Source organism: Rhinoraja longicauda, chromosome 1 (assembly GCF_053455715.1).
Source record: "Rhinoraja longicauda isolate Sanriku21f chromosome 1, sRhiLon1.1, whole genome shotgun sequence".
Lineage (NCBI taxonomy): Eukaryota > Metazoa > Chordata > Chondrichthyes > Rajiformes > Arhynchobatidae > Rhinoraja > Rhinoraja longicauda.
In genome coordinates this window covers 108320595-108338140 of record NC_135953.1, presented here as the reverse complement: position 1 = coordinate 108338140, position 17546 = coordinate 108320595, and the positions used below count along the sequence as shown (strand labels likewise).

The 17546-nt window shown below is 42.5% G+C and overlaps 1 protein-coding gene across 1 annotated transcript in view; it reads left to right on the top strand.

Moving 5' to 3' along the window:
- Window positions 1–17546, top strand: part of LOC144600321 (limbin-like) — a 102094-nt gene that overhangs the window by 71374 nt on the left and 13174 nt on the right. The window contains exons 17-19 of the mRNA XM_078411893.1: window positions 7033–7260; window positions 12846–13054; window positions 15962–16049. Of these exons, the coding sequence (XP_078268019.1) occupies window positions 7033–7260; window positions 12846–13054; window positions 15962–16049 (525 nt within the window). The remainder of the gene's footprint in view (window positions 1–7032; window positions 7261–12845; window positions 13055–15961; window positions 16050–17546) is intronic.

The window sequence follows — 17546 nt, the reverse complement described above, 5'->3', positions numbered from 1 at the left end:
GTCCTCATCATCCCTTCTCGGAACCCATCTGTGCTTGATCTCTCTGTCCTTGCACACTTCTGCTCCGCTCTATCTCCGGACTCTCTATATCCAACATCCTGATATATGGTGCATCTCTGCTCAGGTCCCATCTTTCACACAATTAGTATTTAGAAACTAGATTTGATTTTTTGATCTGCTCAAATATCAGTTACATTTAGCACTGAAGGAAAATCTTTCTCAAGTCCTTCTCAAGGCATTACGAAATTAGTCAAAAGCAGATCTGAAACAGCGTTAGAGTAATTTACAGCCAAGAAGGTACATGAAGACTGGATCGGCATGGTTCCCGAGGGTCAAGAGTTAATTCAGCTCACAGGCATCAGCAATCCACATTATGGTTGCCTTGGAGGGGAGGCTACTGGGGAAAGGTGCAATGGGATTCTTAGAAGTCCTGGTGGCATAGTAGCACAGCTGGTAAAACTGTGGCCTCACTGCACCAGAGACCCAGGTTCGATCCTGATCTCGGGTGATGTCTCGTCAGAAGTTTGCACATTCTCCCTGTAACCACATGGTTCGGTCTCTTTCTGTTCCCTCCTACATTCCAAAGGCATGGGGGTTTGTAGGTTAATTGGCCTCTGTAAATTGCTCCTAGTGTATAGGGAGTGGGTGCTAAGTGTGATAACATAGAACTAGTGTGAACAAATGATTGATGATAGGCGTGAATTTGGTGGGACAAATGACCTGTTTCCATGCTGTATCTTTCAATCAATCAATCTCTCATGTGAGCCGAGATCTGATGGGGCCACCCCTGTGGAACCTGGTAGGAGGTAGCTTGTTGTCTTCTCCAGGTGAATTGCCACAGTACAAGCTGTGTTAAAATCCTTTCTTTACAGCTTTGTCCAACCCTACTAATCTTAGAGATCTCCGCAGTGCTGAATTCTTCTTGTGGTTGTCCAACATTAATCATTCTATTATGAATGATAATTCATAGTTTTGTAGTTTTTGTAGTTACCTGCAACCAAAGGTCTGCTATTCCCGTCCGTATCTTGGTAGCCATTTATTTCTCTCCTCTCTAAGATTTAGTTTAGATTCTTAAAATCTTCTTAAAATCTGTTTATTTAACCAGATAATCTGTTTATCTGTGCCTGGCCTGCTGATATAAAAACCTGTTTGCACGGATATCTGCCCAGAGGTCTTGATACATGAATGGCACTATTTACGTGTAGTTTTTCTGTAGTTATTTATTCCACACACTGAGTTGACAAATCTTGCGATAATTTGTGATATGGCATCAGAGAAATACTGAAGTAGAATTGAGGGGGCAGCACAGGGCAAGTGACTTGATAATGATGGCGGAGGAGATGTAAATAAAAGGAGACAATTGAAAACAGGAAAACTAAAGAGGGATATCTATCAGATACACACTGAAGAAAGAAAACAGATGTTAGTAATCTGAAATAGAGATGGAGAATGTTAGAAATGTTTAGCAAGCAAGGTAATATATGTAAGAAAGAAATGGTTATCATTTAGATTAACGACCTTTCATCAGAAACGGGCATTTCTATTGAAACTAGAAAGACTGATTAGACACAAAAAGCTGGAGTAACTCAGCGGGTCAGATATCGTCTCTGGAGAAGAATAGGTGACGTTTCAGGTCGAGACCCTTCTTCAGACAGGTTACATGAAATTGTTAAATTCATTATTAAGCCTTAAGGGCTGTATTCTGAATTCAGAACATAAAATGCTATTCTTCAAACTAGTACTGTTCCAATGAAGCCCAATGAAAGAGGACATAGCCAGAGCGATGAGACTGAGACAAGGGTGGAGAATTAAAGTGATCGGCAAGTGCAAATGCAGAGTTAATTGTCGAAAATGAATAGAGGTCCTTGACAAAATGGTCATCTAATCTGTGTTTACTTTCTGCCTAGTGGGGATGTGGGGGGGACGACGACACACACACACATGTAATGAGCTGCAAGTTTAGTTCACATTGGAAAAGGAACAAGAGAATTGCAGCCTGGTAAGATGATAGGTGGCCTTTTTAAATGCCCAAAAGTTTGCTCCCATTGCAAAACTTCACAGTCTCATTTATTTGTCTCTTAAAACCCTCCTTTATAGCAATGGTTTTGGGTGTCTGCGGGTTAGATTGGAGTTTGAGGCTTAAATTAAATACAATTGTTTAACTCCACAAAAAAAGTTCTTCAGATACAGCCAGAAAATTCAGCACCATGTTAACCTTATTCACCTCAACTCCATCACATTTCAGAACCAGATTTAGGTGCCACGTGTTAATATGTCATGTGCAAGCAAAACTCATTTTTTTCTCCACAGTTTTTATGGTGTTGGCTGAGACAAAAAGGTTGATCAGGGCAGTGGTCAGAGAGGCACCTTCAACAGCAGAAGCCCCTTCAATACTGCACTGAACTTAATCTCTGTCAACATGCTCTGTAACTTACTGGGTGATATGAATCATACCAAAAGGCAAGACTGACACCTAAATTGCTCTTTAGTTTTAGAAATTAATATTCAGACAATGATGTTCAGAAACATTTAAAAGCAATATGGAACTGAGGGAGGCTATTCCAGCTCATCTGTTGAAGCTTCAATGATCCAACATCCCTCACTGGCAATTGAATTATCATAAAGGATACAAAATCCCTTGGCCTCATTTCCTCTTCAAAGCCTCATCTAAATCACTGGCATAGCACTCCAGTTTCAGACTGACTGCTTCCCACAAAGGAAGCAACATGAAACTTGAACAAATTGATCTTTTTGCTTTCCAGCAGAATTTCCACATCTCATTACTTTTGAACGGATTTCAAGGCATAGGGGAATGAAACTGAGCGTTTCTCCATTAAATCTCCTGGCAGAGAAATCTTGCTCTCCTTCGCAGTTTGGAATGTTCTACTTGATTTATTACTGCAAATGGAATATCTGCATTGATGTGTAACAGTGTACAACACCAAAATTAAACCCTTTATGAATATCCAGATCATTCCCAGATTAACGCCACCACTGTGAAAGAGTAAACCCAATCAGCACAGTATTTCCACGCTGGCTATGTGCTGGAGCAATCTTAATAAGATTATTAAGGGGTTGGAAAGATTATTAAGGGGTTGGACACGATAGAGGCAGGAAACATGTTCCCAATGTTGGGGGAGTCCAGAACAAGGGGCCACAGTTTAAGAATAAGGGGTAGGCCATTTAGAACTGAGATGAGGAAAAACTTTTTCAGTCAGAGAGTTGTGAATCTGTGGAATTCTCTGCCTCAGAAGGCAGTGGAGGCCAATTCTCGGAATGCATTCAAGAGAGAGCTGGATAGAGCTCTTAAGGATAGCGGAGTCAGGGGGTATGGAGAGAAGGCAGGAATGGGGTACTGATTGAGAATGATCAGCCATGATCACATTGAATGGCCGTGCTGGCTCGAAGGGCCGAATGGCCTCCTCCTGCACCTATTGTCTATTGTCTATAATACTCACACTGATTTGTTTTCTTCCCCAGAGCCATCTATCTTTCTCCCACTCAAATATGTTTCCACTTTGTACTTAAAAGATGTTATAATCTCTCTGTCATCTAAATGCTGGGGTAAAGCACCTTGTCCTCCAACCCTCTCTCCTCTGTCTCAGAGACAACTTTCAATTGATCATTTCTACATTTAAAAGAAAATTGTATTTCCCCATGACGAAAATGTTTGGAAAATTTGGAAAAACAGAAATAAAAAATATTGAGGTAGCTCTTTGCATACAAGTTCACAAGTTATAGGAGTAGAATTAGGCTATTTGGCCCATCAAATCTCCGCCATTCAATCATGGCTGATCTCTGCCTCCTCATCCCATTTTCCTGCCTTCTCCCCAGAATCCTTGACAGGCGTTCTAATCAAGATTTAGTCTCTCTGTCTTAAAAATATCCACTGACTTGGCCTCCTCAGCCCTCTGTGGCAATGAGTTCCACATATTAACTACCCTCTGACTAAAGACGTTTCTCCTCACCTCCTTTCTGAAAGAGCACCCTTTCATTCTGAGGCTTTGACCTCTGGTCCTCGACTCTCACACCATCCTTTCCACATCCAATCTATGCCTTTCATTATTTTGTAAGTTTCAATAAGGTCCCCCCTCAACCTTCTAAACTCCAGCAAGTGGAGGCCCAGTGCTGTCAAACGCTCATCATATGCTAACCCGCTCATTCCTGGAATCATTCTTGTAAACCTCCTCTGGAAGGAGAGCCAGCATATCCTTCCTCAGATATGGGGCCCAAATTTGCTCATAGTACTAGTACAGTACACAGTACAGTAGTGGCACCGTGGCACGGAGGTAGAGCTGCTGCCTTATAGTGTCAGAGATCCGGTTTCGATCCTGACTAAGGGTGCATGGTGCTTTTGAATAATGCGGTGGAAGTCGGTGGCAGCGGTCTGAAGAATGGTCTCGACCCGAAACGTCACCCATTCCTTCTCTCCTGAGATGCTGCCTGACCCGCTGATGACACCAGCATTTTGTGTTTACCTGACTAAGGATCCTGTCAGTATGGAGTTTATACATTCTCCCAATGACCGCATGGGTTTTCTCTGGGTGCTCCGGTTTCCTCCCACACTCCAAAGGTGTACAGGTTTGTAGGTTAATTGGCTTTGGTAAAATTGTAAAATGTCCCTAGTGTGTAGTATAGTGTTAGTGTAAGCTGGTTGGCATGGGCTCGGTGGGCTGAAGTGCCTGCTTCCTTGCTGTATCTCTAAACTAAAGTAAACTAGAGTCTGCAGTCCAATTTATAGCTTTCTCAACTTTTAATTTGTCAGTTTCAGCAGTGAATTGTTAAGTAACTAACGACTCATTAACACCTATTTAACAGCACCACAAAACCATGAGCCGCTCTACTACCTCACCAAGGGCCAACCTTTTGCCTCCAGTAAAATTCATATTGATCGACAAAACTCCTCATGGTGGATTTAAGAAAACAACTGATAATCCATTCAGAATTGTTCTTCAACCAGATGAACTACTGGCGTAAAAGTCAAGCCTAATCGCTGCTCTCTGTACCCAGTTCAGTAAGCTCACGATCATGTTAACCATCGCTGAAGTGCACCTTTTCAACCTCTCCGCTTCTTGTCGCACAAATGAGGTCCCTGATTTCCAGTGACCCTCTGAGGTCTGTTGTTTGGGGTCTACTGTTCCTGGTCACTGATAACAAATGGGTCTGAGGTGATGGTGTAGAATACAAACTGTTGTTGACCTCAGCAATGGAGCTATCACAAAAGGCTGCAGTAACTCAGTGGGTCAGGCAGCATCTCAGGAGAGAAGGAATGGGTGACGCTTCGGGTCGAGACCCTTCTTCAGACTGATGTCGGGGGAGGGGGCGGGACAAAGAAAGGATGTAGTTGGAGACTGGAAGACTGGGAGAACTGGGAAGGGGGAGGGCAAAGAAAGGGACAGAGGAGCTATCTAAAGTTAGAGAAATCAATGTTCATACCGCTGGGCTGTAAGCTGCCCAAGCAAAATATGAGGTGCTGTACCTCCAATTTGTGGTGGGCCTCACTATGACAATGAAGGCCCATGACAGAAAGGTCAGACTTGGAGTGGGATTGGGAGGGGTAGTTGAAGTGCTGAGCCACCGGGAGATCAGGTTGGTTGAGGCGGACTGAGCAAAGGTGTTGAGTGAAACGATCGCCGAGCCTGCGTTTGGTCTCGCCGATGTAGAGAAATGGGGCAAGGGAACAGTGGGTTTGAGGGTATGTCACTTCTCTGCACCAGGGAAGGTCGATGAGGGCTGTGGTGCAATCGGTTGCCTGCATTTCCATCAGACATATGCAAACTGGAGAGGGAAGACCTCAAATTCCACTTGGGTAGCTTACAACCTTGTGTACACTGTTACACATCGGTATGAACATTGAATTCTCCAATTTTAGGTAACTACAAAATCCTCCCCGCTCCCTTCTTTTCATATCGCCCTCCCCTGTGCCCCACCTGGACGGACCTATTTTTCCCCTCCCCTCCCCCTCCTCCTCCTCCAACCATTAGTCCTTCCTCTAGCTTCACAATTCGTAACTGTTCAATCCTTTTGTTTTACACCTTCTGTCTTTTCATCTCCGGTTTTGTCCACCATTTGCCTATCAACCGTATGCTTGCCAGGCTTTGTCCTGTGCCTCCTCGCTTCCAGGTTCCCACCCCACCTCCCCACAATCAGTCTGAAGAAGGATCCTGACCCATAACGTCACCTATACATTTTCTCCAGAGATGCTGCCTGATCTGCTGAGTTACTCCAGCACCTGCAGTTCCTTTTTATTACATATTATACAGGTCACAGGGCTCAGTTCACCTGTATGCTACCTTCCCCATATTTAAGGATGTTACTGAGCGTATCAACAGTGTAACCTCATCAGTGACCTGCCAAAGCATTAGACGTCATCCTTGTGTCAAGGGATGGCAATGGTGACAGACCAATTTAGTCAAGAGTCACGAGTGTTTTATTGTCATATGTACCAGATAGAACAATGAAATTCTTACTTGCTGCAACACAACATGATATGTAAACATAGTACACTGTAAGTAATAATAATAACAATAATAATAGTCTATTGTAGTTCAGTGCTTATTTGAGGTTGTAGTGTTTAATAGCCTGATGGCTGTCGGGAAGAAGCTGTTCCTGAACCTGGACATTAAAGTTTTCAGGCTCCTGTGCCTTCTTCCCGATGGCAGGGGTAAAATGAGTGTGTGGCCAGGATGGTGTGGGTCTCTGATGATGCTGGCTGCCTTTTTGAGGCAGCGACTCTGATAAATCCCTTCGATGGTGGGGAGATCAGAGCCGGTGATGGACTGGGCAGTGTTCACAACTTTTGCAGTCTTTTCCGCTCCTGAAAGTTCAAGTTGCTGAACCAGGCCGTGATGCAACCAGTCAATATGCTCTCCTGTAGAAGTTCAAGAGAATCCTCTTTGACAAAATTATTAATGTTCCTAGAATACTCCAAACATTGGCCACACTTTATACTGCCAATGTCTTACTTTTCTATCATAGAATTACTTTTTGTAATGAATATCATAACAAAATGCCAGCTAAATGTCGTTCCAGGTTTGTGCTGATCTGATTCACCAGAGAGGTAATCAAATAGAGGATCTGGAAGAAAATGTAGGAGAGTGTCTGGCTTCGATCCAGCTCAACAGAGCCGAGAGACAAGTGAGAGCCCTGGAGATTCATAACGCTACTCTCAACCTGCAAGCCCTGCTCTTCGAAGAAATGGCCACAGCAGGGTTACACTGTGAGCCAGCAAGCACCCAAGTTGTTCAGGAGCACATTTGTGTGAGTGTTCAATTCTGCCTAAAGCATGAGCCTAACTTTCTCTTTATTCAGTACATACACCTAACCCTTCTCCTCTCAATTATTTTGAATCCCTGCCATGGAGACAAATTGTTAAGATTTTGCGTTGCCTGGATGGGGCGGCTCAGTTGCGCAGTGGTAGAGTTGCTGCCTTACAGCGCCAGAGACCTGGGTTTGATCCTGACTATGGGTGCTGTTCTGTATGGAGTTTGTACGTTCTCCCTGTGACCTTGTGGATTTTCTCCGGGTGCTTTGGTTTCCTCCCACACTCCAAAGACGTGCAGGTTTGTAGGTTGATTGGCTTTGGTAAAATTGTAAATTGTCCTTAGTGTGTAGGATAGTGTTAATGTATGGGGTGATCGCTGGCTGCTGCGGACTCGGTGGGCCGAAGGGCCTGTTTCTGCACTGTGTCTCTAAAGTCCAAAGTCTAAATCTGGCAGATAATATGAAATGTTAGTCTCTGTGCCTGCACAGAAGTTTTCATCTTAATACTTATTGAATATTATTAGAGGACATTCTTCCGCCATCCCCTCATGCATTGCATTCCAGATTCCAACCACCCTCTGGGTGAAAAAGATCTGCCTCAGACCCTTTCCAAAACTCTTGTCTCTTATCCTAAACTTACACCCTTGAGTATTTGATGGTTGTGCCATTGGAAAAAGTTTTCTATCTACCCCATAATTTTGCATGAGCTCTTTCAGATTCCCCCTCACCCTCCGCCACTCGAAATAAAATAAATCCAGCCTATCCAGACTCATCTTATAACTGAAACACTCCATTCCAGACATTCAGGTGAATCATCACCACACCCTCTCCAGTGCAATCACATGCTTCCTATAGTGTGGTGATCAGCACTGGATAGCATCACGTGAAGTCCTCTTGTCCTGCTGGATTTTCAATGGTTGTGGCCCAACATCATCTCGCAGCGCTGGCATGGTTTGAACCTTGGACCACTTTATGCAAGCTGTATTAATCATTCCAATTACATCTCATTCAAAATGGCTCTTGGACAGAAGAAGCCCACCTGAACTGTCCCTTTGCAGTACCTTTGAGGCTCCTTATGGAACAAGGGATAGGCTTGCTTCCTGGGATCCCAAAATTTATTAAACCGTGGGCTCCTTCCTCAAGACCTTCCTGAGTCTGTACATCAATAATTGCCAGACATTGTTTCCTGGTTTCCAGGCAGCATAGCAAAGTGACTTGAAGAACTATCTCCTCCACATAAATAAAGGTCAGATCTTGCAAGGATTCAGAGGCAGTAATCAGAATATTTATGTGTATGCTACATACATATTAATCCCTATGCCTCATCCAGATGCTTTCTTTCAACACACGTCCTACCATACATATATCTTGTCAAATAAAATTTGTCCTTCAACAAAAATTGAAGCAGATTAATTTTCTAAGTGTCAGATTTAAGACAAGAACTACTAATTGTTTTGTAACTAAGAGACCTTGCATAAAAGTCGAGCATAAATATTGTTTGTTGAAATCATTTAATCTAATTTCAGAGATAAATCCCCTCATCCTTGTAAAAATTCTGACTTCACGATCCTGAGATGTCAGGGAAGCTGAGTTGGCAGTGCCAACATTGTAACTCTACAGATAGGATAGTTTCCATCTTACAATGGGTTCTGCATACTGTTTTTCCAAAGTAATAATAATCATCTTTGTTATCAAGAAGATTTGCTATGTTTCTGCTAATCCTGTCTCCATGCTGTCAACATTAAAAAACCAAGATATCTAGTGATTATCATGTAGCATTTTCCAGATCATGTTCTGCACAAACTGGTGAGAAATTTTCCCACATAAATAATAACCATACTTCAAAGTTTTGCGCTGGTTGGGATACGTTGGAATCAGAGTGAAAGATGCAATCTAAATTCCTACTTGTATCTTTTCTCAGGTGGAGAACGACACAGTTGGACAAAACAAAAATCATTTCATCAATATCCACCCAACCTGGCTTTAGTTTTAGTTTTGGAGATGCAAAGTGGAAACAGACCATCGGCCCACCAGGTCCAAACCGACCAGTGATCCCCACACACTAACACAATCTTACACACACTAGGAACAATTTACATTTATACCAAGCCAATTGAGCTACACATCTGCGCGTCTTTGGTGTGGGAGAAAACCAAAGATCTCGGAGAAAACCCACGTGGTCACGATGAGAACATTCAAACTCCGTACAGACAGCACACATAGTCAGGATCAAACCCGGTCTCTGGTGCTGTAAGCGTTGTAAGGCAGCAACTCTACCGCTGTGCAACCGTGCCGCATAAGGGGATACAAATCCAGAATTCCCTTCTCCGGTAAAATTTAGTTTATGTAGCCGAACTCCATGTAAAATATAAAGAGCTTCAGACAAAAAAAAGTCATTCGAAATAGCAAAGCTTTTCAACCCCATCATATTGAAACCTCTCTGGAGATTATTAATATATTTATATTTTCTTTTCAATGAAGAAGCTGCCTTTTTAAATTTAGTTTTCTTCAACTTATTATTAATGTATTTTGTTCCTACTTTCTTCAATGACCTGAATTTTTACTTCATTTGCATTATTTAATGCTTTTAGATTTCACTCTGGTCCCTCCCTTAAACATCAGCTTTCTTGACTAATAATACCTTCTGCTAATAGGTAGTCTCCAAATAGGCAGCTTTGGGAGTCAAAATTACGTCCATGGCACTTGCATTCACAGATTAGTTTTAATGTAATGAAATATCCAGAGACATAAAGTTTAATTCTTCTTCCTCACTCTCATTGCTTTTGCTGTCAGTCTATTTTACTATTCATTTTAGATAACCCTGTTTCATTCTCACTCTTCCCTTCTCTTCATCTCTTTTGCTTGCTGATCCACATTCTATCTATGCATTTATGATTTCTCACAATCACAGCTATTACATGGTAATTGAAGTTTGGATAATGCAATCATTGATTTGCGTGGGTTTCTTTTGTCGACTTTTTAACTCATAATTTTGTCACTGTTTCAGATTTAGACATAAGACTTTAGAGATACAGCATAGAAACAGGCCCTTCGGCCCACTGAGTCTGCGCCCCGACCAGCGATCACCCCATACATTGGCACTATCCTTGCATTCAATTCTCTTCCCCCCTTTTTTCTTGGGGAAACTCTTGCAGAGTTATTGTTCCAAGAATACCAGACAATCTCCAAGGGACCCAATTGAGCAACTTATATGTGCAGGCTTGGACAGTGAGAATCTTTTAGACCTGCCAAATTCATCATTGCTTAGCTCAGATATGCCATGGCATGGAGCAATCCAATAATCCTCTAGATTAGTACAGGTGTCGGAGGTTATGGGGAGAAGGCAGGAGAATGGGGTTAGAAGGGAGAGGTCGATCAGCCATGATTGAATGGTAGAGTAGACTTAATGGGCAGAATGGCCTAATTCTACTCCTGTCACGTATGACCTTATGATCTTAAAGTATACTTAATTGCCATCAGTGGAATTATTCCTCTTCACCTCCCCATCTCAAGCACGCTGTCATCCAGTGACATCAGACAACTCAATACATATTTGTAATCTAATTTTGAGGTTCTTTCATCCTCATGGTTGGACCAGCAACCCATTTGAGTCATTGATACGTTTTTGGCAATGTATTTCAATACCCTGAAGATGGTATGATTTCCACTCAGGGAATGGATGAAAGTGAAGAGCAGTTAAACCAATATTTTATCATTTGATCTTTTGGAAACCAACTCAGACTTTTGGAGTTCATCAAAATCCTGTGGACAAGACTGATTGATCGTCAGTAAATGATTCATATGATATGATACGATAAACTTTATTCATCCACGGAGGGAAATTGGTCTGCCGACAGTCACAACACACAAGGTACACAAAAACTTGAAATTAAAAGTGAAAACAAATAGAAAAAGACAAGCAAGTGTTGTCTGGCTGACGGTGTGCACAGCTCCTTCACCGGAACAAACAAACAAACAAACAAACAAACAAACACAGACTTATCTCCTGGGTAGAGGATTCTAAACTAGAGCTCCCCCGCCTCCCCCATACCGGGTCCACCTTTGTTCTCCCACCTCTGGGTCCACATTGTCTTCCCCTCCCCCCGTCACGCTCATCAACTGCAAGGCCCCACTGCCACTGAGGCTCCTGCCGCCGCCGAGGCCCACATTGCCATCGCCGAGACTCCTGCTGCCTCCGCCGAGTGTCCTGCTGCCGCCGCTGAGGCTCCTTCTGCCCAGACAGACCTCACCGCCCTGCTTCGCCGCAGTCCCCTGGGAGGCTTGTGGGGCGAGTCAGGACTGCCGGGGCTTTTTCCAGTCTTCGGTCTTCGTTCTGGTCGGCGGCGGTGCGGTTGTTAGGCGGGTGGATCGGGACCGCGCAGCTCCCTGGGACACTCCCACCGCGTGCGGTTCCCCGGGACACCCAATGGTACTTTATTGTCACATGTACCTAGGAACAGTGAAATTCAATTTTTTGCATGCAGTTCAGTAAAAATCTTACTATACATAGGCACAATCATACGTACAAGAGTGTAATAATAGTAGATTACATTGAGGCAATGCACAAGAGCCACTGTGTTTCAAGCACCATCTTGTACCCTTCAAGTTCAAAATTGTTCAAAATGTTAATGCCTTAACCTAGGCATAAAGGCCTTTGTGCTGCTGTCAGCACCGGGTTGGAGTTGCAGGGATCGGTCGTACTTTTGTCTTCCAGTAACTTTTCAATGACTTCCTCTAAAGGTTCTCTCTGCTCTGGACTGTAAAGTTTCAGAATAGCATGGGCTGCAGTTTCCAGACCAATGGGGAAAAGTCACAAGCAGCTTCCTCAATAGATAGCATCATTATTGGAACAATAATCAATATTCTGATACTGGATAGAACTCACAAAGCTCTTGACCGAATTAACTGATACAGCTCCTTCAATGCACGCTAAAGGGTGCTAATCGATAACAATGCCAAAACCTGTTGCTCCTCTGCATAACGTAAAAGGAAAATAGTCTGAAGAAGGGTCCTGACCTGAAGTGTCATCTATCCTTGTTCTCAGGGATGCAGCCTGAACCGCTGTTGCTCCAGTACGTTATGTTTTTCCTTGGTAAATCAGCATCTGCAGATCCTTGTTTCTACAGGAGAATACATGCCAATTTCTTGAGCTCAATGTTTTTACTGGGACACATTATTTACCACAGTCAGAAATAACTCTGAAGCATTGCTGCATGGCTTGATGTAACTAAGCTAAGCAATGATGAATCTGGCAGGTCTAAAAGCTCAGAGTTCTCACGGCCCAAGTCTGCACATATAGGTTGCCCACTTGGGCCCCTTGGAGATTGCCTGGTATTCTTGGAACTGTAACTCAGTAAGGAATCAAGAGGCCATGAAGAGAATTGGCAGTGTGACAATTTGTTTTAGGATTAGAGTACTTCTTTTCCTCTGTAATTTTGATCTTTGATTTGTGAAAATAAGCCGACATGTTGCGTATAAGAATGAAAGGAATATGGTTGAGTGTGCTTTTGGGGAGTATTAGAGTGTCGATAGAAGGCATCATAAGTTGCGATAGGATAAATTGCATCTTTTGTTCCCCATAGGATCTGGAGCAACTTGAACAGTTGCATTCAAATAACTTACAGCAGGAGCTTACTATTGGGAGTGAGCAAATTGAATGGAGCAGCTGGGCAGAGATGTACAGCAGATCTCTCAATGAAAAAGATACAGCACCAAACAACAGTCAGATGTCCGTCTGTCTATACCAGGCTATGTCCAAGTGTAAAGACACAGTGGAAGCAGAGTGTCAAAGGTAATTTTAGAATGCAAAGAAGAAATTGGGAAAATAAAAGATCATATCGCAATTCATAAGATCATGTGATAGGAGCAGAATTAGGCCATTTAGTCCATCAAGTGTACTCTGCCATTCAATCATGGCTGATCGATCTCTCCCTCCGAACCCCTTTCTCCTGCCTTCTCCCCATAATCCTTGACACACGTGTGACTGAAGAGCAATTCTGGGGATTAAAACCTATATTAACACATCCTGTGTCAGACATGCACTATATGTATACATTTGTTATCAGAAAATGTTTTAAACTAAGAGATTTACTGGGAGATAAAGTTAGATGTAAATGAAGAAAGAATCCCGAAATATGCCCCATTGCCCTAATCATGTACCACTAGAGTCAAGAACAGCTTCTTCCGCTGTGCTATCGGTCTCTTGAATGGATCTCTCATAAACTAAAGATGTATTCCTGATGTCTCACACCACCTCATTACCTCCTGCCCATAGTTTTCGCAATCTGGTGCCAGGGCCGGATGGTGCCAATGGGAAAAGGGAGAAATGGTGGCGTCCGCCTCATGGTCAACTCTTAGTGGCGCTCGACATTTTGACCTTGTTGAACTCATGCTCCCTCCACCTGGAATATCTAGTAGTGAAGTGCAGTCCCTTCTACCTCCCGAGGGAATTCATCTCGATTATCATGACTGCAGTCTAGACTCCTGCCCAGGTAGATCCTCAGCTAGCATGATGAGTTATAAGCCATGGGTCAACAAAAACCAGATGGCATACCCTGTGGCTTCTCCATCATTGCCAGGGACTTCAACAAGGCTAGCTTGAAGAAAGCACTTCCAAACTACCTAAAATGTGTCTCCTGCAGCACCAGAGAATTAAACACTCTCAATCACTGTTATTCCACCATCAATGATGGCAATCGTTCGTTTCCTTGGCTGCCATTTAAAGAAGCAGACTGCTGCTCCTTGTTGCATCTAGGAAGCGACTGAACAGCGCACCTCTGTCAAAGATGATTATAGAGAGCTGGCCAGGTGAAGCTGAGGACTTTACAACTGCTTGAATTTAGTAGACTGGGGCGATGTTCAAGGACTCGGCAATGGACCTGAACAAATGTGTCACGGTTGTTACCGGTTTCATTAAAAAATATATGGAGGAGTGCTTTCTTACCAAGATCATCTGAAAGTTCCCTAACTAAAAGCCTTGGATGAACGATAACTAGTGTAGATGAGGCATGTTGGTCAGTGTGGTCAAGTTGGCCAGAAGGGCCTGTTTCCATGCAGTATGACTCTATGACTCTGAGGTCATACTGACTAGGGAGTAGTAGTCTCATACTGGGTGGTTGCATCACAGCGTCATTTGGTAATTCGAACCCTCAAGAACGAAGGGGGTTGCAGAAAGTGGTGGACATTACAGAAAGAGGTGGACATCATTGGTACTAACCCCTCTTCAATCAAAGGGATCTACAGGATGCACTGCTTGAGGCAGTGAGGCAACTAATATCAAAGATCCACACCATCCTCTTGCTGCTACCAGTAGGACGACGAGCCTGACAACCATTACTTCCAGTTCAAGAACAGCTTCTTCCCATCGATCGTTAGGATCTTGAAGCACTCTGCACAACCCTAACCACAACTTTACCTCAGCACCAAACCATTACAGACTTGGCACCACTATGGTTGATCTATATGCTTTGTTTTTTTATTGCAATATTATGGGCTGGTTTGAAATAGCAGATAATTTATTACATACAGAATTGATTTTTTGTTCTTGGTTGTATTGTGCCTGCAAAGCTGCCGACCATAAGACTTTCATTGTGTAGGAAGGAACTGCAGATGCTGGTTTAAACCAAAGATAGACACAACGTGCTGGAGTAACTCAGCAGGACAGGCAGCATCCCTGGAGAGAAGGAATGGATGACGTTTTGGGTCGAGAAGGAACTGAAGAAGGGTCTCTGACCTGAAATGTCACCAATTCCTATCCAGAGCTGCTGCCTGTCCTGCCTAGTTACTCCAGCATATGGTCTATATACAGTATAAGACTTTCATTGTAACTGCTCATCTTTCCAGAGCCACGTGAATGTTGAAAGAGGAATGCAAAGAAAATGGGATTGGCTAAATGTGCAGTTGTGCCTATCAGTAGCAAGTTTCCCTCTCCCCCTCTGTGAGTCATCTCCCAGAACCTATGGAGTAGTCAGGTGATAGGCTGCTGGCCACTAGAGAAGAGTGCGACACTTACCCCCATGGCCCTTTCAGCCCAATTTTCCGTTCTGGACGTGGCAACTTTCTCTGAATCAGTGCTCACAGTCTCAACTGCCTGTTGCAATATTCGCAAGTTCAGATTCATTACCGATAGGTTAATTAGTGCCATTTTACTCTCTTTTTACATCTACTGCACTGAAAATTAAACCCGTGAATGCTTAGAAAAACGAATAAATCAAAGATGTTATCCTTTTTATAGTTACGAAATAATTTCTTCAAAATATAATTGGTTTCGGAAGTGCACTTCAGGCTACACCTGTTTAATCCTGTTTAATCATATTTTCTTTCATTTGATAGAGAATTTTATGTCAGGTAAATTTGGTTTTAACATTACAGGCTTGACAACAGTCTTTATGGTGATTTATTTAAATTGAAATTTTACAATCTGTATGACATTGGCACTGTCAACTTGAGTAAATCAGATAAGATCAACTTCCAGAAAAATAATTTATTGCCTTACCGTTTGCTCGCCCGATCAGTTTTATACGCAAGCTCACAGAACTTGTTAGTGTTGACCACTATTCCAGTTATCTGTGTCTAAAAGATACTCTTTACCATTCCTGTGGTGCAGGTTTTCATTGCCTCTTGATCTTCCTCTATGTATGTTACTTAGTGACAGGGTGAACAGTCAAGAACAAATAACAATACCTGTGCGGTTTTCCAGATTAAGAGACAAAGAGAGAAATAGTCAGTTGCTGGAAGATGTCAAAGATCAACTGGTGGTGAAGACACTGCTGAATCTCCAAGACCAGGTAATGTTCTGCATCAAAGTCTCAGAGCAAATGCAGGCAATAATGTTTATATGAATGCTTTCTGCTTGTGATTCTTTTCCTGCTAAGATGTGTATGTAAACATGAAAAAAGATTGATGTTATCATTACAGGATTAGTGTGATAAAAAAGGGTCATGGGGTAAGTTTGACCTGGGTGAAGGTGTTAAATAGACAATGGGAATTAGAGATACGCAACAAATGATGTAATCTTTCATTGACTTTCAAGTCAAAATGACCATCATATCTCCAACCAATAATAAATCAAATCCGATACTTAAATGTACATATTTTTGAATTATACAAATAATGTGTTAGATGTTCCAGAATTTGTTCTAATTTCTTGTGCAACCTTCTTAAAAAATATGGAATATAATCAACTTTGCAGCGTATGTAGAAATAAAAGAGGTCAATGTGTGTGAATTCCATTTAACTGGGATTGATTGGCAAATCTATGAAGATTGTAACAAGAACAAGAAAGCATGATCCTGGACATTATATATTAAATCGTTGCATGGAATTGCTGAAGGATTTCTCAGGGCTTTTTCTTTGCTAATGTACCTGTTGATGAGTATGTCAGAAGCAATCAGAAGAAATCAAAATCATTTTATCACTTTGACCCTGGTCTGATTATGTTTCACAGTAAGGCGTGTGATGGTAAAGTGAAAAAGTTTTAATAAGTAAATACTAAAGTAGACTCAAAGGAGAGGGACAGAGGTTTCTCTCATTCTGCCTAAAAAATACTTTTATAGAGGAAAAATAAGATTGGAGAATGGATTATGGTTAGAAAAGCAACACATGGAGAACATAACCAATAAAAACCATCAGAATAAAATCCTTGAATCCACAGGAAAGTTGTGATCCTAGGGCGGAACAGTGGCGCATCGGTGGAGTTGCTGCTTTACAGCGCCAGCGACTCCAGTTCGATTCTGACTATGGGTGCTGTCAGTATGGAGTTTGCACGATCTCCCAGCAACCGCGTCTGCTTTCTCTGGGTTCTCCAGTCTCCTCCTACATTCCAAAGACATGCAGGCCTCCAAAATAAAATAAAATAATTCCAATCTTTACAAGTAGTATCGAAGTTGGGAGGTCATCTTGCATTTATATAAAATGTTGGTGAGGCTGCATTTAGAATATTGCGTTCAGTTCTGGACACCATGTTATAGGAAAGATATTGTCAAGCTGGAAAGAGTACAGAGAAGATTTACAAGGATGTTGCCAGGACTCGAGGGTCTGAGCTATAGGGAGAAGTTGAGCAGGCTAGGTCTCTATTCTTGGAGCACAGGAAGATGAGGGGTGATCTTATAGCGGTGTATAAAATCATGAAAGGAATAGATCAGGTAGACCCTTGCTCAGAGTAGGGGAATCAAGAAACAGAAGACATAGATTTAAGGTGAAGGGTGAAAGAATGAATAGAAATCTGAGGGGTAACTTTTTCACACAAAGGGTGGTTGGGTGTATGATCCTGTTCCTGCGCTGTA